Below are 25,117 nucleotides of genomic sequence, written 5' to 3' on the forward strand. Positions count from 1 at the left end.
CAAAAGCTTTATCTCAGTTCCATGAACTGGATGGTAAAAAGTGAAATATAATCGGAATTAGTTTAACATGATTTCTATTTGAAGCATCTGATAACTCTGACATAAAACTGCCATCATTTAACTAATTTTGAAGATCTTTTGCTAATGAAGCCCACACATTCAGTTATTGATTTGAAGATTCAAAGGAAACTTGGGATTAATATTGGGATTTGTATTGAGCAAAGGTAATTTAGAAGAACAGACAGTTGATCTAAGTGAAAAGTTTTACATCACAGTGATATATAAACACACTTTATGCAACTGTAAGTTAAATTTTCATAGTTGGGCACAGTTTTCTTAAAAGAAACTAATAACATTTGTGTAGATGCTGGTGCTTCTTTGGCAAATATGTGTCTTCTCATTCTTGTGTGGTTAGTAATATCTAGTACTCTCCTGCTAAAAGGTAAATGTCATCAAACATTTTGTGGAAGTTATATCTTCATCATCACCCTCCTTGATAAATGGAAATTTAGTTCTTAATATTTTATTTAGCACACACTTTCACTTTTTTGTCCTCACTGCTGAAAGGGTTTATTACAAAATTTAAGAGTGTGAAAAACAATTAAATACAATGGTTGTAGATTTACAACCCCCTCCCCCACCCCACCATGATAAATAACAAATCCCCCTGATAAATAACAAACAAACAAAAGCATTCAGACTACTCTTTTCATTCTGTAAGGACTGCTCAATCTCCACTTTCTCCTCACATCTCATTGCATGCACCTGTCAGTCAGCAGCAAAGCAGGGTCGTTTTGTGTGACGGAGTTTCACTTGCTGAATTGGGTTGTGTCCTCAGGAGGAAGTTGCAGGCTCTGCACATGCAGAAATTACATGTACTTCTCACCAGGCTAGAGGAAGGACCTCGCCCTACTTGTACAGTTTACTGCCAGTTTTTGCTTGCTATTCATAAGGCAAGGATAAAACACATTTTTAAAAGTCAAAGGCAATACTCTGATAACAAAATGGGAAAAGACATTATTAAAACAGTAAAAAAAGTAAAAATCAAATGTAAAAAAACTAGTCAAATGTAATAGTAAAGAAAAAAATAAAAAAGCAATGCTAAGAATAATTGAAATAGAATAAAGTAAATAGAAATAACAATTCAGAGACAGAAAAGTGGATGGCGGTATAGATGAAGCAAGATTGGATATGGGTTCATACTTGTTGAAGCTGAGGGATGAGTCCATGGGGATTCATTATAAAAGTCTTTCTACTTTTGTTTATATTTGGAATTTTCCATTAACAAAAGATTTAACAGTGAAACCTAACTTAAATGGACAAGTTAAAAAAGCTTAAGTTGAAACAAAAAAGAAAAATAGGAAGTGGGCTAGGATAAAATATAATAAAAGATAGGTTAAAAGTGATCAAAGTTAAATAAAGTGGACCAAAAGGAAAAAATAACAAAAATAAATGATTTTAAAAGCAATTTATGTTGAAGTGTAATCCAATAGATTTGATTCTTGATGATAATTGTGTAACTACATAGCTTTTATCACGGGACCATGTGATTGTGAAAACCTTGTGACTGACACTCCCTTTATCCAGTGTATGGCAGATGAGTAATAAAATAAACACAAAATATATATATAAATGGGGGGGCAGGGATAAGAGGTATGGGATGTTTGGGGTGTTCTTTTTTATTTTTATTTTTTCTTTATTTTGGAGTAATGAAAATGTTCTAAAATTGATTGTGGCGATGAATGTATAACTCCATGATGATACTGTAAGCCATTGATTACATACTTTGGATGGATTATATGGTATGTGACTATATCTCAATAAAATTCCATTTAAAAAAAGGCAAATTAGAATTTTTTTTTTTTAAGGAAAAATAAAACAGCATTCATTCCTAAGCTTGGCAGCATCCGGTGAGACAAGAAAGGCTGAGTCAGCTGCCCCATTCCAGACTATGGCGCTAAGAACCACCTCTCTGCACTGGTGGCCTCCAGCACCCACCAGCTCTGGCTGAAATCCATGTTGGGGGAGGCCTTCTTAGTACTGAATGTTTAACAAACCAAATTTAACTAAAAGTAATTGTTTTTGCCTTCTGCAAACAGTCATCTCACATCACAAAAGGTCACTGCTTTGCCTTCTCGGCTTCAGCTGAGCAAAGCTGGATTTCTCAAGGGCTGAGCCACGAGCATTATGCTCCATGGTCACCCCAGGACCTGCATCTCCTACCTGGGGCCTCTCGATGTCCCCCCTAAGAACTTAGGCTTTGATGGAACAATTCAGTGACTATACTAAAAACCACTGAATTGTACACTTTAAAAGGGTGAATTTCATGGTATTGAATTATCTCTCAATAAAGCTTTTATGTATTTTTTTAAAAAACTAACAATAAAAAAGAAGAAAGAAAGAAAAAGAACTCGGGCTTTGTAGCCACAGGCTGCCCTACCATTTGCCGTCTGTGTGACATTGAGCAAGTTACTTCGATCTCACCACAGCTCAGTCTTTCCCACTGCAAAACAGGTGTAATAATTGTCCCTATCCCACTGAGACCTGATGTGGATAAACTAATACAACGAATGAAATGGGCTTGGCACAGTTCTGGAACACGCCAAGTGCTCCATAAATATTAGTGAGGGCAGATCCCTTCCCCACCCCACCCCCACTCAGGCACAGCATAGGGATGGGGAAGAGGGGCTTGGGTTCCCTACTGCATTCAAGGAGAACAGCTCTATTTTCATCTAGTTTGTTTGTTTATGCTTCCTGCACATGAAAGATTATTTTTGGACAAAAAAATTCTGGAACATGACCTCAGACCATTAGTAGGCTCTACCCTAGTAACAATTTTCAAGGTGATAAAGGATGCTATAAAGATTCATTTGTGACAGAAAACAGGGGAAAAAATAGATTTATACTACAGAGCAAATTTCAGAGACAGAAAACTTGTAAGTTTCCCATTTATTGCTGTGAAGAGAAGAAACGTTTCATCCTGGAGATTTCTGAGGTGGGGACTGGGCTCCCAGCTGTTTTTACTGTGGGAAGCTGGGAAAAGGGCTGGGGGAGGCTCTTGGAGTCCTGGGGGTGCATATCATGAAAACAAACTCAATAACATAAAGCCTAATTATTTTCAAAGAACTTCAGAAATAATCAGAAGCGCTGATAAAGAAAACATTGTGCAGTTTGTACTGAGGAATGACAAAGCAATGTTACTTTGTGATGTGAAGTGATGCTTTCTGAAGGAGAAGCAATGATTTTTGGTTGAACTGTGATTTTTAAAAGCTCCATGTTAGTACTATTAAGCTATTCAATGAGACCACTTGCAGAGACCCCATTGTTACTTCCCAAAATTTTTCACCATAAATTTTCTGCTTTGTGGCAAAAGGTACTGTAGAAAACAGGAAACAGCGCCCTCTTTTGTATGAGCTTTCTACATATGTCCTTTCTGAGAATTCCATTGCTCACATTTTTATTTCTTAGAAATTTTAAAAGAAGGAATGTATTTTATTTACATTGAACCATTCTTCCAAAAAGTTATGTAAAAAAGGGCTCCAAACTTTCAACTATAAAATCATATTAGTTATATATGTGTAGGGTTTTAGTTGACAATAAAAGCGCAATTATTGGACTTGCTAATAGCTAGTCCTGACAAGAAACATGAGTTGAGAGTCAGACCTATGGCATAGGTGAATGTCACCAGCCCAAATACATCCTTCCTGCTTATTTTCTTCTATTCAGCATGACAAGCTGAGATTCAGCTCAAGATTCATCAAACTCTTTTGGCCCCAGAATAAATTTGTTGTGCACCTATTAAGTATTAATACTCCACATCCTAGCCACCAGTATAAATAACTGTTTCACTCTCTATTTTCTGAGAATTTCCTTAGCTACCTTCTCCTCGTAACTTATTTCAGTATTGAATAGCCTTCACCGTTAGTGATTTTTAAAATTATTTTAATATTACTTAAGGTATTCTCCTTCATTTGATTGCAGCAATGAAAATAAGCAAGTGGTCAGTCTCTCCTCTATCAACAATCCTCCATATATTCAATGCCATTAAGTTACCTCAAAAATCTTTGGTGGAATTTTTAACGTTTTCTCATGCTGACAGGAATGGATATAAAAATATTATGTATAGGGAGAACAAATAATCTAATGAACTCCTGTGTACCCAGCACCCAGCTTCAACCACACTTACTTTCCACTACATCACCTGTATCTCCCACTCAGTGGATTATTTTGAAGCAAATTGCATAAATTATCTCATTTTATCCAGGCAATAAGTTTTTGACTGGTGAAAGGAAAATTAATATTCAAACTCTTGCTTTTAAAAATCTCTCTTCTATTTGACTTTCAGCCTTAGCCTGCGGGTACAGGTAATTAAAAAAAAAAAATCCCTTTAATTCAGCAGAGAACTTGGGGAGGAAGTGCACAAGAGACATCAATGGAGGGACAGAAAAGGGAAATCTGCTTTCTGCTGTGCTTGGAGCAGAGACATTGGACTTCCCAGGTAGAAATGTGTGGCAAATTCCCTTAACCTGTTTCTCTGGACTGTTAGGGCCAGGAGAAAAACCTGCCCCCAGGGCCCTTCTTAAAGTTCCTTGAGTGACCTTTTTTTTTTTTTTTTAGCTTCTCCTTGAATGACTTTTGACCTTTATTTCATGATGGTCCGAATTGTTTTCCAGATGGATATAAAGTGTGAGTATACGCGCACACACACACACACACACACACACACACAGATCCTTAAATTTTAGAATGAAACATTTTTTTAAATGAAAACTGAACTTCAAGATAATTTAATCCAAGGCTGCGGTCGCAGTTGACTCGTCTGGGGGGGGGGCGGCCGGTTGCTGAACCCTCGGCTCTCGGCGTTGCTCGGAGGGTACCGGCGGCGGGGGCTCTTTCCCGGAGGCGAGGGCGAGGCGGGGGATTGGGCCCGGTCCCCGGCGGAGGCGTGCAAGGTGTGGAGGGCGGCGAGAAGGAACAGGCGGGACACGTTTCTTTGAGGGTGAAGAAGCCAAGAGAGTTTATTAGGGGAGAGTACAAGGTTATATCGGGCGGTTTAGAGGGCAGGGTAGCTGTAGGGGTTAAAGGCTTGGATTGGTTCTGAGAGGGCGCGGAGGTTGATTGAAAAGGGGCGGGAGTTGCTCCGGTAACGAAGAGGGTGGAGGGTGCGGGTAAGGCACGGGGGGGGGGGGGGGGGGGGGGGGGGGGGGGGGGGGGGGGGGTTTCTCCGGCAAGCCCTCCCCAACGGTTGTACTTTGGGGTGAGGAAATGGGGCCTGCATTCGGCTCCACTTTCTCAGGCCCGGGGGGCCGTGGAGGGCGCTACCACCCGTGCCCCACTACCTTTCCTAGGGGCTGATCAGTTCCCCTGGCCCAGGCCCGCCAAGTCGGAACTCGATAACAGTGTCCCGCACAAGGCTCTCATTTTTCACTTGTGAAAAAGGAAGCCCAATCATGTTACGTAACTTATACTTGGTTAAGTATGTACTAATATATCTGAGGTGAATTTTTCAGCAGTATTTTGGACATTTGTTTCGATTTATATTATAAGCTACCTCTCACAGACTCTATCCAATACCGGGCAAATAGTTGCTGCTTAATTGTGTGTGTGAAAAAGGCTTTACAAACTGGAAAGAGCTGTAGGAAAGTTAGTTGCTATTAGAGCTGAATCAACATTTGAGGGGTTCAAATGCTTTGTCAACGCTATCATTTTGAAAACACTTTATTTCATTCTTTTTCCATTTTAAAAGTAAAATCTACCTGTGACTGAAGATTCAAGATTACCAAAAAACCTAAGAACTGACACCAGCAGACAGGAAAAAAACCATTATCCTTAGAACCATCTATTGACATTTTGCATATTTCCTTTATCTTTTCTTATGCATATAAAAATATGTGATTATTTTGAATCAAGAATTTTATATGCTGAGTTTTAAAATTCAACATTATAACTTTAAAAATGTTACCTAATATGTGGATATGTTACCATTTTAAGCACCGTATTACAATTAATATTTTAATTGAAAATACAATTTAATAGCATTGTAGAATTTTAAAATATTCATAAATTTATCAAATAACTATTAAAACCCTTTGTGTTTTCCTTATTTTCTGTAGGTACACTGGAGCATACATTAGATTTTTGTTTTGCTATTTTCGCTTACTATTTTATTGAGGTTTTTGTGTTTCTCTAGTCTCCATAATTATAATTATAATTTATATTATAATTTTAAATGGCTCCATGATTTTATGTTATTTTTGTCTCACAACCATGGTTGAACCTCAGCTCTGCCACAATCCAGTTATGTGATTCTGGGCAAGTTTCTTTCTTTGGTTTCTTAAACAGCTTTCTCAAGTAATAAAGGCATACAATAGACTGCCCATATTTAAAATATACACTTTGATAAGCTTTAATACATGTATAAACCATAAAACCATAATGACGATCAAGATAATATACATATCCACCACCCCAAAAGTTTCCTCTTGCCCTTTGTGATTCCTTCCTCCCACCTCTCAAAATCGAGATTTACCCAAGTCACCCCCAAAAACAAGTGTCTCCCCTGCCCCAGGGTTTCATGTCCCCTATAAATCCATGTTTACAGGTAAATCTATGAAGCCCGGCAGAGCCCAGTTGAGGTTTATTTTTTTTGTTTTGTTTTTTTCCTTGTCATTTTCGTTGTTTCTGAAAGTTTATGAAGGGTGGAGGCTGGGGCTGCCTTACATCACAGATAAGCCCCTGAAGAAGGGTCAGTTTTTCCTAAACACAATTTCAAGCGCATTATGGGAACTCGAGCTTCCACATGCAGTCCCGGAGAGTCACACGGAGGGGCAGCATCCACCAGAGAGAACACCAACCTCTGCTGAAGCCAAGCAGAGACAAAGCAGAAACCACCTCGCTTCTAAACCTCAGAGCAGGGAGTGTAGATACCAAACCACTGACGCATAATCTGAGATCACGAAGGACAGAAACCTAAGAGACAACATTTAGGAGATGGAGAAGGGAAAGTGTCCTCAGAAATGAGGCAGAGATCCAGTGATACCTGTATTCTGTGTATTTAATACAACCCAATAAAAATACCAATAGGATATGCTCCTGGCATAACACAGATGTCTGATCAATACTTTCTGACCATATATATGTACATTCATCCAGTGAAATAAGACGCAACATTAATAAAGAATGAGGTAAATCTATACTTGCTGATATAAAAAAGATCTCTAAGATATATTAAGTTGAAAACACACAGCACATACAGGTATGTATATTTTGGTGCTGTGCATGTCTTTATATTTAAGGATATAAAATATATAACTTTTTTCTGTAAGGATAACAATAACTGACACATACATAGCACTTACTATGTTCTAGGCACATATTTTAACTCATTCAATCCTTCCTGTTGCGTAGGTACTGTTGCTATCCCCATTTGTACGGATTAGAAACTGAGGCACAGAGTGGTAAGTGACTAACCCAGAATCACACAACTATTAGTGGCAGAGGTGACAGTTAAAGCCAGGCAGTCTACACTATTAATCACCCAACACACGGGAATATGTTAACCAAGGCAGACAGGGTGGGGAAGGGATGGGGGCATGGGAGTATGGGGGTGGGGTGGTAGAGAATTTTACTCTCATTTCAACTTTGCATATTCAAAACATTTTTATGTTGCCTTATACATTATTAATTTAGTAATAAAACACGAATTAAAGAATACTTCGGGGGAACTGGGCTCCAGGTATCCAGTGATAACTCCCTGATGACCTTGCAGAGAGGTTTCAGTGGCGTGGCTGGGTTGGTGAGAGGGGAGGTTAAGCTTGTGGAGGACACATCCTGGCAGGCTTGTTGAAAGGAAATAAAAAGGAGATCCTGGCTTTCTTTCCATATAATTAAATTTTGGTCCTGAGAGGACAGGCAGCATTTAAAACACAACGGCCAACTTCTGGCTTTGGTTTTCCCAGGGATTCTTTTTCTTTATCAGTTTCCAGCACTCAGAATCATCCCCTTATGGATTCCTACACACCCGGCTGCTTTGGGCTTTATCCTATTTCAATTTTTTGAATAGGTAATATGCATTCCTATAATTGAAAAGTTAAATTCCATCAAAAAGGCATAAAATAAGAAGGCTTGCTGCCACCTCTTCCCCAACCACCCACTCCACAGCCTTCACTCCCTGCCCCTTGTTTTCATGTTCCCGTGATTTCTTTCAGGAATCCTTCAGGCAAATACAAACATATACGCATGTATAGTCTTAGTTTTCTTCCTTTCTTACATGGTCAGGATCATTGTTTTGTATCTTAATCAGCACAAGGAGAGCCCCTCATTCTTTTTTTATAGCAGCACGACTGTCCATCGAGTCCACTGAGTTACCTTAACTGGTCTCAGAGTGCATTCTCTTGAATGCTTTGCTGAAGAGTCTCCAGGTTTGAATCAGTGCGGCTTCACTTCTCTATTTTTAGAGCTCTTCCCAGTTATCAACTTCCTAGCAACTAATTGCATTTCTAGCTGCACTCCCAGAATGACAGGATAACTGAAGGCTTCCTGTTTGCCCCTCTTTGCCTTCTCATCCAAAGCACGCCAAGGGCTCCAGTCCTTCCTTGATGCCCTGGAGGTGGGGGGCTGGGGGGGGGGGGTGGCAGCTCACACCTGTTCATTCTGGTGATTAAAAACAGACACAGTGGCACCTCCATGCGAATCTCTTGTCACTGGTAATTTTCATCCTCTCGGGGAATAGGTGTGCTGAGTGGAACCCCAGGTTTAAATGCTTATAGTTTAATTGTAAACATCTGTTGACAGAGCCGTGTATTGGCTGAACAGGTAGGAAGTTAGGTATCGTCTTCCTCTTTTTATTTTTTTTAAATCTGTATTTTAATCTCTCTCTGTACTTGCTCCCTGGTAGGTAACTTAATAGGGATCAGGCAGGAGAGTTGTAAAGGTCTCATTTGCAGTTTGTCCTAGAATGGGTGGAACACTGCCTTTAACTGAAGATTGTTATGCTTTAACGACAATCATTTGTGTAGTGGGATGATCAGGGAATCCCATTTTAATGAACATTTTCATGTTTCCCCATCTGTTCATCTTGAGCAAGTGTTTCTCCTTGAGTTTGGTGGTCTGCTCTGCCCCTGGAGTGGTCAGTTCTGCTGCCAGCATGCCCACCCAGCTGGAGATTGCCATGGACACCATGATTAGAATCTTCCACCAGTACTCTTGCAAGGAAGGGGACAGATTCAAGCTCAACAAAGGGGAACTGAAGATGCTCCTGCAGCATGAGCTCACTGAATTCCTCACGGTGAGTCCCAGCTTTTCGGTCCTATTCAGTCGAAGGTGGATGAGGTACGGCTTCAGGCTTCATGTACGTAATCTGCTATGTTCTGTCACAAAAACAGTATAATTTATAGTGAGGTTCAAAATACATGGGAAGCAAACACTACAGACCTTTGTTTTCCATGTATATAGGTGTGTGCACTTTTCAAAATTGCTTGTGGTTAGGGTTTCCAAGAGTCAAAAATCATATATGTGGCTTTCATCAATGATGCAACATTCTGGTACAGCAATCACGGATCGAGCTAGTTATACAAGAAGCTGTGTCCTACTCTCTGTAAATTCGTATTATATATTGGGCCAGAAATTAAGCCTGGGGTGTTTTATGTTGTGCCAAATTTTCTAGTGAGAGAGCTTTACCAGCCAAGTACAAGCTGATAGGGAACAATGGCAGGGTGTGGTATGTTTGGGAGTGCTGAGACTAGTTGTGTAGCAAACAGATTCACCTCTCAAAACAGCAAGGGGTTCAATAAATCTATGCATGAAGGCTTATAGTAAAGTGTTTGGGTCTCCTCTGAGGAAAACAGTTCACTCTGATGTTTTTGGAATTGCTTTGAATTGACTTTAGTATAACTTGCTACCCTTTCATGCCATTATTTCATCTAAATCCTGTATTAAGACTACAGCAATTGTAATTATGACACTCTTTTCTTCTCCACCTTCTATGGGAAAAGCTTGAAGTGAACATTCTTTAACACAGTAATTCTTCATGACATCTTTTTAGTGATCATAAAAGTCATCAGAACTTGCTGTATTTTAAAACAGTTTGGCTACTGTTTTGTGTAGCATTTAAAATAAAAGGCTCAGTAGGTCAAAATTGACACATTGATTTATTTAAGTGAAATTTATAATTGTTTTGATCAAGTTAATTTTGGTCAATTAAATTTAAATTTCCAACCATTTAATGTTTGGCAGGTGATGAGAGAGCTGTGGGGAATTTCTGGAGGAAATGAACTATTTTGGGAAACATTTCTTATCAACCACGAATCATAGGAGACATGCTTGCTTCATAGTCCCACTCTTTCTGACCCCAGATCTACTCTAGGACCAACCTGCTTTACTTTTTACCAAAAAAAGGCAGTCATCCCTTGGAAAGCTCCCCTTTACTGGGTTCCCCTTTTTGCATCAGGCATTGCGCTTAATAGGGTTGCCACATAAAATGCTGTATGTCCCATGCAATATTTGGGACATACTTATACCAAAAAAGTATTCATTGTTTATCTGAAGTTCAAATGTAACAGGGTACCCTGTATTTTTATTTGCTAAATTAACCACACTGGCTGGCCCTAGGCATTTTCAAAACTCGTGTTGATGTATCCCCCCAAATTTCCATTTTACAAATAAGGAAATAAAAAAGATTAAGTGATTTGCTGAAAGTCCCATTGTTGGTAAATGGTAGAGCCACTGTCTCTTTGACTTCAAAGCCTCCCGCTTTTCCCCAGTGTCCTGGCCCTGCACCTGTGAGGTTCTATCAGCCGTCTTCAGCATCAGTAGCTCACTCAGAGGAACTGTTTGTTTGCTCTTCTTGGTCTTTAGGTCTGAGCAGGCTTATGTGATGCTGGGGGCCAAGAGTTTGACTCCTTTAGAAAATAGGCTGTTAGAAATTGTCTTTAGATGCAAAAAATGGAAATGAAAACTTTATTGTAAATAAAAAAGAAGATGCAATTTCACCTGTCACCATAAGCCTGAGAGCTTGGGAGTTAGAAATTTTCTTTTTCCTTTTAGTGCCAAAAGGATCCCCGGTTGGTTGATAAGATAATGCAGGACCTGGACGCCAACAAGGACAACGAAGTGGATTTTAATGAATTTGTGGTGATGGTAGCAGCTCTGACGGTTGCCTGTAATGATTACTTTGTAGAACAAATGAAGAAAAAAGGAAAGTAAATTAAGTAGCCAGCTAATCTAACGGCAGAAATATATCCTAGGTTATTTATTTAGTGGTCAGATCTATACACACAGTAATGCCATTCATAGATATAATATACATATAATTTCTAGTGCTATTAAATGATACATTCCTTAAGATTTTGACTTTATTCCAAATCTTATACACCCTACTGGAAATTTTCCTAATTATTAAAGACGATACATACTTTATTTTTTATCTTTCAAAAAGAGCATCACAAAAATTTAGCTACTTTCAAATGAGGCTGGAACTTGGAAAAGTTTTAAGAAAGCCATTCATGATCCTGAAATTGTATTTTGAACTTCTTATCCTATTAAAGAAATTAACTGAAATGATGCCCCACCTTTCTGTGATTCTGCTTCAAATGGAAGAAGCTTTGCGGGGCTGGGAGATGAAAGGCTGTTAGAAGCAGGGCTGACTTTTTCAGTGAGTTGGATCAGGGACAGCAGACTCAAGGCTAAGTGCTCAAGCCAAGAGAGCTGAAGCAAGTCACTCTGGGGGTTGCTGTGTAAATGCCCTCCCTTGCCCCTCAGGTGGGGTAATCCTGAAGCATGTGTTTTACCCCATTTCCCAGGGCTTCTCCCTGGGTTAAGCTCCAGGCACCCCTAAGGCTGGCTTGATAAGGCTCCTTCTCAGCCCTGCCCCTCCTCCCCCTGCCTTGTCTCCCCACCCTGTTTCCTGCACCTCTCAAACAAACCACTTGTGCTCAAATCCTTGCCTCAGGGTCTGTGACAGGTTCTTTGGATGATCTTAAGAAACAGAGTGGTATGATTATATTTGTACTTTTAAATGATTATGCTGGCTACTGTGTGGAGAAAGGACTACAGAGAGGGCAAGAATGGAAGTGGGAGATCAGTTAGGAGGTTGTGGCTGTGGTCTGGGTGGGAGACAATGATGTCTCAGGCCAGAATTTCAGCAGCAGAGATGCAGAGAAGCAGTTCAATTTGTTAAATCTTTTGGAGGTAGGACTGATGTGCTGATGGATTGGTAGTATGTGAGGAAAAGAGAAGAGTACAGGATGATACAGCAGACATTGCCATTTGCCTATCCAATATCCATTCTCCCATACATCAGAACCCTGATTTGTGTAGGATAGCAATGCACCCTGCGAAAAAGCATATTTCCCAGGCTCTCTTATAGCTAGAGGTATGCTGAGTGGGGCTTTTAGCACAGTTCTGGACAATGAGAGATATGTAAAAATCTATTAGGAATTTTGGGGAAATTCCATTAAGGCTCTATGCCTCCTATCTTGTTAATTCCTTCCTTTTTTCTCCATTGGAATGCAGATGTGAGGCTGGCAGTGGGGCTGCCATCTGGCCACTATGAGGATGGTAGTGAAGAAAAATAGAAGGAGCCTGGGACATTGTTGCCATTGAGGAGCCTGCACAGCCCTGGGCTACCTGCCTCTCGTCCTCTTGTTATGTGAGATAAATAACCACCCTCTGGTTTAGTTTGATTCTGTCACATGCAGCCAAACACTATCTCTAACTTTCATAGTTTAGGTCAAGCAAATTATGCAATTTATTAAAAAGGGAACGACTGAGGGAAAAATAGTTTTGAGGTGAGGGAGTTGTGGGAAAACCAATAACTCTGTTTGAGAGATCTATTGGATATTTGAGTGGAGATATCGAATAGGCAGTTGGATAAATGATGTAATATACAGCTTTAGTTAAACAAGGGGCTGGAGATACAGATTCGGGAGTCATTAGCATCCAGATTGTATTAAGCCATGGGACTAGGGGAGAAGCCTTCGGATGAGAATGTAAATAAAGAAGAAGAAAGGTCCAATGGTTAGCTATCAGGAAGAGGAGGAGCCAGTGAATATACTACCAACACATAACCAGGGAGAGAAAAGGAAAACCAGAAGAGCAGGGTGCTGCAGAAGCCCAGGGAAGAAAGTATTTGAAGAACGAAAGAGGGTGAATTCCACTGAGAGAAGTAAGATGAGAAATGATAATGGGCCATAAGACTTGGTAAGGTGGAGATCATTAGTGCCCTTGATAAGAGTGATTTTCTTTGCAAAAGGGCCTATTTCCCTATCTGGCATGTAGTAGGTGCTCAACAAATGTTTTCTAATGAAGAAATGAAAGAGCCTACCACTGTGGACTTGCAGTGCTAAGACCTGTCTTTTTTCTTTACATGGAACATTATTTTTTATCTCATTCAAACCGTTTCTGAGCAAATAGGACAGGGAGAATTTAGAAGGCAGAGCATTCAAGAGAGGAAATGTAGACTCCAGCATTTACTTATTCCTGTCTCCCAAAAAGTTGGAAGAAAAAATTAGGGGAAGAAAAAAGATTGAATACGTATTTTGGATGTGTTTAGTTTCTTTTTTTAAAAAGATGGCACACTACCCCTGCAAGAGTACTGAATGGTTCTCAGGGGACTTTAATTAAATTTTTAATTTTTAATTAGGTCCAAAGTTTACATATTCCAAAATGGATCATTCAAACAAACAAAAAATCCAAAACATTCTCACATTCCTGTCTTGTGAAAGAAGGGAGCCCACTCCGTCCTCTGTGTTCCTGCAAAAGAAAGTTTTATTCTACTCATTTCTACAGGTTTTTATAGCACACAAGGTAGTTTCCTATGTGACTGTTTTCAGGTATTTCAGAGAGGGTACATTTTTTCTAAAGCCATAAGGTGTGTTTACATGTCTTTAATCTCAAGGGACAATTTCTTTGGGGCTAGACAGGAAACAGCAGGGGCAGGAGACAGGAGCACGGAAGGAGCAAAGGAGCCCAGCAAGAAGCCCTCATCTAAACTGCTGTCTGCTTCAGACATGCAAAACTTTGGCCTTTTCCCAGCTTGGCACCTGCCTTCAGGTGTCCAGAGCTTGGGAAATGGGCCTGCTGTATAATCTATCAAGCCAGGGAAACTTCCATGTCTCCACATCTCCCCCCTTTTTATTATGATTACAATTTGGTGTAGTGACATAAAGCTTATTCATAGGGATATTATGGGGGTTTCGGGAACGGGTGCCACGTCTTCTTAGGCTGGTCCTTCCGCACTGGAGTTAGCTTTGGGAGGTATTGTCTTTGTACAGTGGTTACAGCATCATTGGTCCTCTGGGAAGCTGGACGGTGGGCTTCAGGTTTTCACTGGGCTATTTGGTGACAGATAACCTTTTAAAAATAGCTGAAATTATAATTAATAGTATTACATTGTTGTTTGATGTTATGCACATTAGGAACCAAAAGAAGTTTAGAAGTTTTTAATTTTTATATCATTGTCTAAACATTTTTTCTGCACTTTATAACCTACTGCATGAATTTAATCATTTTTTAGTAGTTTATTTATTTTTCAAGGTGAAAGAACAAATTCTTTGTAACTATTGGGAATAAAAAGATATTCTTTAGGGTTTGACCTTGAGGAAGTAAAATGTTAAAAGTTATTAGGTTATTTTTTATTTAGTTAAAGTTAAGGAAAAGAGTTAGCCTTTTTAAAAGTGAGAAGACAATATTTTTAAACAACCAAGGACATGATAAACTTAACATATGTTGAGTGCAAGAAGTTATTTTGATAAAAGAGACCTTGCGTCTTATACTGATTATTTAGAAAGACACTTTTACAACCTTTTATTAAGAAATAACACCTTAATAATTTAAGGCAACTTTTTTTTTTTAAATAAAAACAGCAGGAGACCTTAACATGAGGAGTTAGCAGTACAGTGAGGAATGTTTATATTTTGTGAATTATTAGGCACATACTCACAACATTGAATATTAATTACTGCTTTGGGTGGTGGTTAAAATATTTAATGCTATTTTGTTTTATAAAACCACCTTTTTTCTTTAAGTTTTGAGGTTCTATTGTTAAGCAGTGTTATGACTAGTTTTTACCATTTTTTAACTTTGACCACAGAAATAACTGTTTTCCAAAACTTTTTACAGCTTTTTGTATTTATCTTTCAACCTTGACTACAGAAATAAATTTTCCACTCAACAAACCTTCTACAACTTTCTGTATCCATCTAAGCTTTATCCTACATTCTTATCCTTCCAGGCTTTATTTTACATTCCTGAACAATTAGTCATTTAGGACAAAGCTACTTGCCTTTTTCCCTTAATTAGAAAAACATTCTTTATACCTTCTATACAACATGCTATTACCACTATAATCAAACTTGTTAGCATGATGCTAAATATTTAAAACAAAACATTCTTTATAGAGAGAGGAGTTAAAGTTTTCATTATCAGATTCCTTAGTAGAGATATTATTTTATGACACTGGTTTTTCACACAAATGCAAACTGTGTAAACTGCACAAAATTTAAAAGGAGAACTACAAATCTGGGTTACTGTTAGTGGGACTGAAACCCACTGAGTTTGCATGCACAACTCTTGGATTAACTTAATTAGCTTTACTATGTAATAGACTAATTGAAATAAAAGAAAGCAAAGTGAACACAATAAACAAAAAATTACACACTTACCCAGCACAGGGAAAATTTGAATTGTAAAGCTACCTTAACTCAGATGTGTTTGGTGATTGTTTGTGGCAGGCACTTTCATCTGGACTTCCCAGTCCTGGTACTCTAGGAAAAATTTCTGGGCAACTGATTAAGCATAATGGGGCAAACAAAATTGCTGGCTAATGCTGCCTTGTGAAGACAGCATTGCAAAACTGGTGCAGCTCCTCTAGGGAGAGAAGGCAGAGGTGGTGGCGATAAAGGAGGAAAGGGAGGGAGCGAGGCTATAGTCATTTCCCCACCACCTTTATCAGCTGGCAGTATGGGGACCGAGGGCTTGGGGGGGGTGGGAGGCATTTATAGAGAGAGCGGCGGTTTCTCTTTCAGGGACCTCAGTTTTAGAACTCTCAGTCTCGGCAATATAAAGAGGGGCCAGGGCAGTGCCAATAAGAGCTGTAAGAAAGGAATAAGTTTCGTTTTCACATAGAGACAGCATGGAATAAGGGAAATGGAGGCAAAACCAGTTTAAACAAGCCCCAGACAAAGAGAAGAGAGAATCTGCCTGATGTAAAGAGACATGAGGTAGTATCAGAGGCGGGAACTCACAGCAAAAAATAAAAATTTGGGGGGGGCATTGGCTAATCAGTTCAAAATCTCAATAATGAGCTAGTTGGCTCTCTGGGATTGGCTGTACAAATTAAAATCTCAAAAGATGAATTAGTTAGTGTTCTCGGATAGGCTGTAACCTCTGTAGTACCCAGTCAATGGGGAAACAGGGGAGGGACTTGCGAATTAGGAGTAGGAGATTTAAACATCGCCATTCTCTTCCTCTGGGGCGCCAGCCTTCCGCGTGTTTGGCTGGACGCCCCATCTTGCAAGATCGTAAATAAATTCTTTTCTCCTCCAGAACCAAGAGAGCGTTTATTCCCTTACAGGTACCACTTTATTTCCGACAACTTGGGGGCTCGTCCGGGATCCAAAGCTTCGGAGGGGGACCCCCGAGGTGGACAAAGGGAAGGCGCGCCCCGCTGATTGAGCGGTCTCGGACTCCGCCATTGGGGGCCCATCTCCGGCAGCTAAAGGGCCCGAGACCAGATGCTTGGATCTGCCGGTTGTGGATGAGAAAAGGGGGAAAAGAAAAGGCCTGCCTCTGGTTAACCAGGCAACTCCGTGCACGGACCAAGGTAAGGAAAGAAATATTATATTACCTTGGTGGTTAAAGCATTCTGAAAGTCTGGGGCTGATCCTGAGGGAAAGATGCCCAAACAAGACTCAGAATGGGGACATTCTGATGAGCCTAGAGCTGATCCTAAGGGAAAGATGCTCAGGCAAGACTCAGAATGGGGAATAGAGGCAGTCAGCCGGCCGGGAATAAAGGGAAGGGGGTACCTTTAGGGTCCCCGGGGAACATTCCTCTAAATAATCCATTGGGAAACATGTTAAAACATTGGGCTAAAAGTAATTGGACCAAGGGAAAGGGTAAAAGAAAATGATCAAATATTATTGTTATGTTTAGACAAAAAAAAAAAAAAAAAAGCATTTTGCTGCCAAATATATTCTGGCCAAAATATAAGGCAGATAAGAGTTGGCTTTGTGCTGACCTCGTGTGTCATGTTAATAAAAATAAACCTTTTTCCAAGGCAGAATTGAACTGTGCCATGTGGTGGCTGCAGGGAGAAAAAGAAACTAAAACCTGGGATAAGCATTCCCCCACCTTATAGTTTCCCCTCCCCCACTGGGGCGGGAACCATTAAAGCCTGAGGTTTTGGTGGAAGCAGTCTATGCCCCCAGGCAATTGGAGAGCCAGTTAATGCTGACTGCTCCAGTAATTACAACCCACCAAAAGTTAAAAAAAAAAAAAAAATGGAGAGATTTCCAAAAGTTTCTGTTTCTAAAGGCTCTTAAAGAAAGGAAGGTAAGAATCATTAATAAAAAGCCTAGCAAGGCTAGCTGAATAACAATTAACTTGATTCTTAAAATCTGGTTTATGTAAATATCCCTTTCTTGGGAGAAGAAAGGGAAATGGGAAAGAGGGCGGCTATGAGAGAAAGAGAGAGACTGCATCCACCTAAAATAAAATTGGCTGTACCCATATCCCCAAAGAACGATGAAAGTTGAGGTTTGAAGTCAAGTGGTCTCAGGCTGGGAGAGTGGAGTGGCCCACATGCATGAAAAGGGTGAGTTTGCCCTGGGGGTTGAGGGTGGGCCTTCCGCCTCAATGCTCTAGAAAAGTTTTGCCGCCTCAGGACCCAGAGGGTGGAGCACATTCCCAGGGGAATGGGAAAAGCCTGGCTGCCACCCCACTGTTAGGTAGAGCCTTTACCCCGAAGAGGCAGAGTCTGGGTGGCACCCCGATGTTTAAGAAGGGTGGGGCCAAAAAGGTAATCTCCCCAACATCACCCCAGACTTTGAAAAGAAAAGGGCTGCCACAAAAGCCTCTGAAAAGGGTTGGACTCCCACTCCCTCAAGCCCCAAGAATACAATGTCATTCTGTTAATAACTCAGACTTTAAAAGGTCAGCTATATAAAGGAATTTTAGCCTAATATTCAGAGAAGATCCAAAAATCGATGAATGGCTGAATAAGCCATTAGAGGAAATATTCAGAGAGTCAACAAGCCAGGGGGAAACAGACAAAAGTGAGATAGAGAAGTAATTGGAGCAGTTTAAAAAAAAAAAAAGGAGGAAGGAAATTTGTAGCATGGGGTTTGTGTGATTCTCTATTCATATACTTATGTGGGGCTAAACAGGTATTAATAAATACATTTACATATTTTAGTGTGCTGTGTAATTAAGTCTAAGGCATGTGGAAGCTACATTTAAAGTCCCTTAATGTGTGTATCAGGGTATATAGAAAGTTAAATGCACATTTTTTAGGACTGTATTTGGATGCATTCTGAGAGTTAAAACTTCATGAATCTAATGGGAGTTTAAGTTGTATGTTTACACAGGAATGTGGGATAGTTGTATTTGTATGTAATAAAAGCATGTAATATAATTACGTAGGAGTCTTTCAAACTGTTAAAGTTTGTCAGTGTGTAATTTAAAACTTGGCAAATTTTTTTTTTTTTTTTTAACTCATCTATAGTAAACTGAAGCTATTTCTTTGTGTCTTTATAGCGTATACTAGTTTGTGTGTACTCTAAAGCTGAGCAATTGTGTGCAGTTTCACAATAGTGTGAAAAATGAAAAAAAGTGAGAAAAACTGTGTAAAAGTTTTCTATGTATGTGTAACAGTAGTGTATTGGCTATACATGCTTGTAAATGGGAATGTATGTCTGTTTCGTATGGTTATGAGTGTGTATATAAGTTATATGTGTCTGTATTCCAGATATATGAGACTGTGTATTCTTGTAAAAAGCAGAATAATTTTTCTGATATATTTTGGGCAAAAGCAAAAGGTCCATACTCAAAGTGCAAGTAAATGTTCCTATAAAAGGGTTTAAGGTTCACTAAAGCTGAATTAAACAAACTTAGAACAGTGAATGGTTCATATCTCTTCCCAGGTCTCCATTTGGTAATGCCAGGTTGCTATCTTAACATTAAGTCTAATAGGAATAAAGACACCACATATATTGTCAAATACTACACACCAAGGCTTGTCCTCCTCTCCCTGGAGAGTGGGTTTTTACTCATCTAACAGCAAAACTTGTGTGTATGTTCAGGGTATGCATATATGTGAATCACGTATATTCAAGCATCACTAAACTAGGTGTACTAAAAACTGAATTTTAAGTTAGCATTTAAGAGTGGTAAGCCTTTTTATGTTCATTAATCTTAGGTTATTGTAAATTATTGTTGTCCTTTAGTCTAATTGTTCTAGCCTGAAATGTTGGTAAGTTGTGTCTGTACCTAAAGCAGGTATTAGCAGTTTTACACTAGGGGAGTCATTAGAGGGGTGCAAGCCATGTGTAATTTAGTACTTAGGCAATTACAAGGTGTAGGCCTTTGGTTTTTGGTTTGCCTTTCCCCAGGAGGACTGGAGAGCTCCCCTCCCTAGACACAAAGGATCTTTTTCTTAAGAATTATATACTGGCCTTGTCTTCTACTTTATCATCTCTCAGGCACCGTGGACTGCTGGCTCAGACCCCGCCTCTTGAATTTGCTGCCCATCGACATCAGCCTGGCAGCTGGGTTCTGATCCAGTCGTGGAAAGAATCCAGACTTCAACCGATCTGGGAAGGACCCTATCAAGTCTTGCTGACAACTGAGACGGCAGTCCGAATGGCAGAAAGAGGCTGGACTCATTACACACAAGTGAAGGGACCGGTGCCTGAACCAGACGATAAGTATCCAGCAACTCAACCTGAATCCTGGAAAGTGACTCCTACCTCAGATCCCCTAAGGATCACTTTAAATAGGCAACAGTTAAAGGAACATATTAGAAGGGAGAAAGGGCTGGATTAAACCCTATGTTTGCATTGTGCTCTGTGTATAGCTTAATGATGAAATTGCTTATGCTGATCATAATGTTCTATATTCAAGGAGTAACAGGTTCTGCTAAGCTGGTTATAAGTGTAGTCAAAGGCTTAAAGTCTCAAACTGTACAATTTGATGTTTGTCAAGTAATGAGCTGTAAAAATCTAAAACATCAGCAACAACTGAGGGAGGAATATAAGCATTTATGTAAGCAGACTGTTCAAATAGAAAGCAAGATTGTTGGGGGGCGAACATTTGAGAGTATAACTTATGAGACACCTAACCCTTGTTATTCTTCGAACACTGCTTGGTGGACCACACAGTATGAGGGATGGGTCTTACCCAGGTTGGAGGAAAAACCATTAAGGGAAACTTGGCTGGAATTTAACTCTCCAGTACAAATTGACCCCAAGGTCATTAGAATACTTAAGACCAAAGACTTAAAGCAAACCACAGAAATAGAGACAGGTTATGGAAATACAAATGCCTGGGTAGAATGGGGCAAACATACCATCCAGAGTCTAAACAGAAGTGACTGTTATGCTTGTACAACCAAACAACCCACTGTTCAGATTATGCCCTTCCCCTTGGGGATGAAAAAGCATGAAAGGGAGTTTAAATGTATAACACTCCTCTTTCAAAATGCTACTCCTGGTGAAAGTTGTAGTACGTTGTCCTCCCTTTTCCCTCCAGTCCAGGAGGGAAGTGTCAAAGCCATACCAGTGTCTCACCTTGGTCCTGGAAACCACTCTGCCTGTCTCTCCAGATGGGAAGAAGGGCTCCAGGATCTTGGTACCATGGCTCTGTGTACACAGGTGTGGAATGTGAGCAAGGATAGTACTGGCAACTTCTCCAGCCTAACTATACCCCGAGCAGACCTCTGGTGGTACTGTGGGAAGGGCATCCTCTGGCCAACACTACCTGAAAGGTGGGGAGAAACCTGTGCTCTGGTTCAATTGGCTATCTCATTTACCCTGGCATTTGAAAGTAATAAAGTACCAACCCAAGGCAAAGGAGAAAAGAAAAATGTACAAAGTGTACCTAGTTCCTTCAATAAAAAATGTTTGTAGATAGTATAGGGGTTCCCCAGAAAGTTCCTAATGAGTTTAAAGCTAAAAATCAATTAGCTGCAAAATTTAAATCGTCCTTATTCTGGTGGGTCACCATCAATAAAAATGTCAATCATCAGCTAAAATTTATCAACTATACCAGGAATGTCATTAAAGAAATAGCAGAACAGTTAGATGCCACTAGCCGAATGGCATGGGAAAACAGAATGGCCCTAGACATGATGCTAGCTGAAAAAGGAGGCGTCTGTGCTATAGTTGGGGGAAATTGTCGCACATTCATCCCCAATAATACCGCACCTAATGGAACTATCATCAAAGCCCTACAAGGCTTAACAGCCTTATTTCAGAAACTAGAAAAGAATTCTAGCATTAACAACCCAGTCATAGAATGGTTGGAAAATTGGTTCGAGAAATGGAAAGGAATTGCAACATCTATTTTAATTTTCCTTATCATTCCAGCCAAAATGTTTATAACAGCTGGGTGCTACATAATCCCGTGTGCTCAAAGGCTAGTTCAAAAAGCCATCAAAACCACTAGAATCAAAAATAAGAAAGATCCCTATGATGAGGAATGTAAAAAAGCCCTTAGCAAATTTGAGAATCTAAAATGTGAAAACTAAAAGTGTTTTAAAAAAAAGAGGAGGGAATCTGTAAGAAAGGAATAAGTTTCGTTTTCACATAGAGACAGCATGGAATAAGGGAAATGGAGGCAAAACCAGTTTAAACAAGCCCCAGACAAAGAGAAGAGAGAATCTGCCTGATGTAAAGAGACATGAGGTAGTATCAGAGGCGGGAACTCACAGCAAAAAAATAAAAATTTGGGGGGGCATTGGCTAATCAGTTCAAAATCTCAATAATGAGCTAGTTGGCTCTCTGGGATTGGCTGTACAAATTAAAATCTCAAAAGATGAATTAGTTAGTGTTCTCGGATAGGCTGTAACCTCTGTAGTACCCAGTCAATGAGGAAACGGGAGGGACTTGCGAATTAGGAGTAGGAGATTTAAACATCGCCATTCTCTTCCTCTGGGGCGCCAGCCTTCCGCGTGTTTGGCTGGACGCCCCATCTTGCAAGATCGTAAATAAATTCTTTTCTCCTCCAGAACCAAGAGAGCGTTTATTCCCTTACAGGTACCACTTTATTTCTGACAGAGCCCATGTAGTAAATGTTTTAGAGGAAACTTTTTGTCCTTGCTTAAAGTGGTGCTTTAAATTTCGCTCAATGTACTCCCACACATCTAAGTCTAATGTGCCTTCCTTAGGAAACCAGGATTATGTTGAACAACATTATACAATAAAGAGTACAAATTATCTTCTGAAACAGAAGCTTCACTAGCCTGCAGCAGCCGTTGTAAAACTAAAACATACCGGCACTGGGGAACACTGAGAGACTGACCCATATCGTTGAGTGGCTGAAACTTCTGACCTACTGCGAGACAACTCGCTTGTACTTACTGCGCAGCTTCCAAACTTCATGGTCAGGATTGGTGAACCTCACACGGGGCGCCAATTGTGAAAGAAGGGAGCCCACTTCATCCTCTGCGTTCCTGCAAAAGAAAGTTTTATTCTACTCATTTCTACAGGTTTTTATAGCATACAAGGTAGTTTCCTACGTGACTGTTTTCAGGTATTTCAGGGAGGGTAAATTTTTTCTAAAGCCATAAGGTGTGTTTACATGTCTTTAATCTCAAGGCACAATTTCCTTGGGGCTAGACAGGAAACAGCAGGGGCAGGAGACAGGAGCACGGAAGGAGCAAAGGAGCCCAGCAAGAAGCCCTCATCTAAATTGCTGTCTGCCTTCAGACATGCAAAGCTTTGGCCTTTTCCCAGCTTGGCACCCGCCTTCAGGCAACCGGAGCTTGGGAAATGGGCCCGCTGTATAATCTAGCAAGCCAGGGTCCCTTCCATGTCTCCACGCTTTCTAGGAAGAACATTCTCAACATAAGGAAATAAATGAAAAAACAAGATTCATTTCATGATGGTTCTAAAAATCAATCAAAAGCGAGGAAAAACAATTTATGTCTCAAAGTAGATTTCTAATGAGTAAGAATTACATAATGTAGCAATAGCTCTTTTCTAATAAAGGATAGGCTTTCTCTTTGGTGCTAGTTACACGCAATATATTTGTAGGAAGCAAAACAGATTATTTCTTATTCCCAGGAGCACTGACCTTTGCATTTGCTGGAGTTTAAATGAACTTTAAATAACATTCAAAGATCATCCCTGAATTAGCACATTCTGATTTTCAACATTTTCCCTGTATGATAATAGGAATAGCTTATGGGAGATGATAACTTTGTTCTGTTTGGGGCCCTGTATTTGAAAGGTGACTGACAAATGCAAGTAGGTGGAAAGTCTTTAAACACACACACACACAAACACCTTTAATTTTTTCCCCAAGTTTTAATTTTGAAAACTTTCCATTTACCTAATTCATCAGTTAACATTCTGCCACATTTGCTTTCTCTCTTTCATTCTTTTTGTGTGTATATGTATGTGTGTCTAGATATCTATCCTTTTTTTTTTCTGAACTATTTTTTTTTTTTTTTTTTTTTTTTTGAAGATGCAGAAGTTTTTATTGGTCACCGGTTCCCCAGAGGGCACCCTGCTTCTGCTGCCTCAGTTCCTCAGAACTTGGGTGTCGTTGGTCTCAGATACCACTTTGCCGTCCACGATCCTGCGGGTGGTGGTCTTGTGGATGGTTTGCATGGAGTTGCTGCAGCCCAGGGCGTCGCTGAGACTGAAGTCCTCTCCGTCTTCTAGCAGGCGGCGATAGGTGGCAATCTCAGTCTCCAGCTTGACCTTGATGTTCAGCAGGGCCTCGTACTCCTGGGCCTGGCGCTGCCCCTCTGCCCGGGTCTGTGCCAGCTCCGATTCCAGGTGCAGCAGGACCCCGTTGAGCTGCTCCATCTGCAGGGCATAGCGGGCTTCCACCTCCCGCAGGCTGTTCTCCAGGCTGGCTTTCAGATTCCTCATGGAGTCCAGGTCAATTTCCAAGGACTGGACAGTACGTCTCAGCTCCGTGAGTGTCATCTCAGCAGCTCCTATCTCAGCGGACTGAGAGGTGACCACTGTGGTGCTCTCTTCAATCTGCTGAGACCAGTACTTGTCCAGCTCCTCTCGGTTCTTCTGAGCCAACTCGTCATACTGGGCTCGGATGTCTGCCATGATCTTGCTGAGGTCCTGAGACTTGGGGGCGTCCACCTCCACGGTCAGCCCAGAGCTGGCAATCTGCGCTTGTAGGCCCTTTACTTCCTCCTCATGGTTCTTCTTCATGAAGAGCAGCTCCTCTTTGAGAGCCTCGATCTCCGTCTCCAGCTGCAGCCGGGTGACGTTGGTGTCATCAATGACCTTGCGGAGCCCATGGATGTCACTCTCCACAGACTGGCGCATGGCCAGCTCCGTCTCGTACTTGACTCTGAAGTCATCTGCAGCCAGCCGGGCATTGTCAATCTGCAGAACGATGCGGGCGTTGTCCACAGAAACCTCAAAGATCTGAGCCCTCAGTTCCTCGATGATCTTGAAGTAGTGGCTCCAGTCCCTGACCTGGGGTCCCTTCTTCTCCAGGTGTTCCCGAATTTTGCCCTCCAGTCTCCGATTCTCAGTCTCCAGGCTCCTCACCCTGTCCAGGTAGGAGGCTAGGCGGTCGTTGAGGGCTTGCATGGTCTCCTTCTCGCCCTGGATGCCCCCCATTCCCGCCAGACCCCCGGCCACCCCGCCGGCCAGGCCCCCGGACCCCCAGCCGCCCCGGGAGCTGGAGGAGCGGGACACGGAGATCCGGGAGCCCGAGCCCCCGGCTCCCGCATAGACGCTGGCCGCGCTGCTGGCCGGCCGGACCCGGTGGCTGGGCAACTGGACCGAGCCCAGGGATCGGTAGTTGGTGGAGAAGGTGGTGGAGCGGGTGGTGAAGCTCATGTTGTCTGGGGAGTGAGGCGAGAGGCCAGGACTCGGGATATGGACGCCTTTTCTGAACTATTTGATGGTAATTTGCAGACATC

The 25,117-nt window shown here is 41.0% G+C and overlaps 2 protein-coding genes across 3 annotated transcripts in view; one reads left to right on the forward strand and one right to left on the reverse strand.

Annotated features, from left to right (window-relative positions):
- Positions 1–11,307, forward strand: part of S100Z (S100 calcium binding protein Z) — a 79,272-nt gene extending 67,965 nt beyond the window's left edge. Inside the window, exons 1-5 of one of the 2 annotated variants that reach the window (XM_037802060.1) lie at positions 4,386–4,498; positions 4,618–4,686; positions 7,408–7,457; positions 9,086–9,286; positions 11,044–11,307. In XM_037802060.1, coding sequence (XP_037657988.1) covers positions 9,146–9,286; positions 11,044–11,202 — 300 coding nt within the window. In that variant the 5' untranslated portion in view covers positions 4,386–4,498; positions 4,618–4,686; positions 7,408–7,457; positions 9,086–9,145 and the 3' untranslated portion in view covers positions 11,203–11,307. Of the gene's footprint in view, positions 1–4,385; positions 4,499–4,617; positions 4,687–7,407; positions 7,458–9,085; positions 9,287–11,043 lie in introns of those variants that run through there. The other variant, XM_037802059.1, reaches the window with a different exon arrangement.
- Positions 11,308–23,723: 12,416 nt separating this feature from the next.
- On the reverse strand, positions 23,724–25,075 carry LOC119508022 (keratin, type I cytoskeletal 18-like). The gene has a single exon (XM_037801443.1). It carries the CDS (start codon positions 25,032–25,034, stop codon positions 23,739–23,741), a length of 1,296 nt encoding a protein of 431 aa, XP_037657371.1. The 5' UTR covers positions 25,035–25,075; the 3' UTR covers positions 23,724–23,738.
- Between the last annotated feature and the right edge of the window lie 42 nt (positions 25,076–25,117).

The sequence above is a fragment of the Choloepus didactylus genome, chromosome 13 (genome assembly GCF_015220235.1).
Source record: "Choloepus didactylus isolate mChoDid1 chromosome 13, mChoDid1.pri, whole genome shotgun sequence".
In the NCBI taxonomy this organism is placed as follows: domain Eukaryota; kingdom Metazoa; phylum Chordata; class Mammalia; order Pilosa; family Megalonychidae; genus Choloepus; species Choloepus didactylus.

Bases quoted from the DNA above. Each gene is read 5' to 3' on its own strand.
- LOC119508022 (XM_037801443.1), bottom strand. From the start codon at position 25,034: ATGAGCTTCACCACCCGCTCCACCACCTTCTCCACCAACTACCGATCC.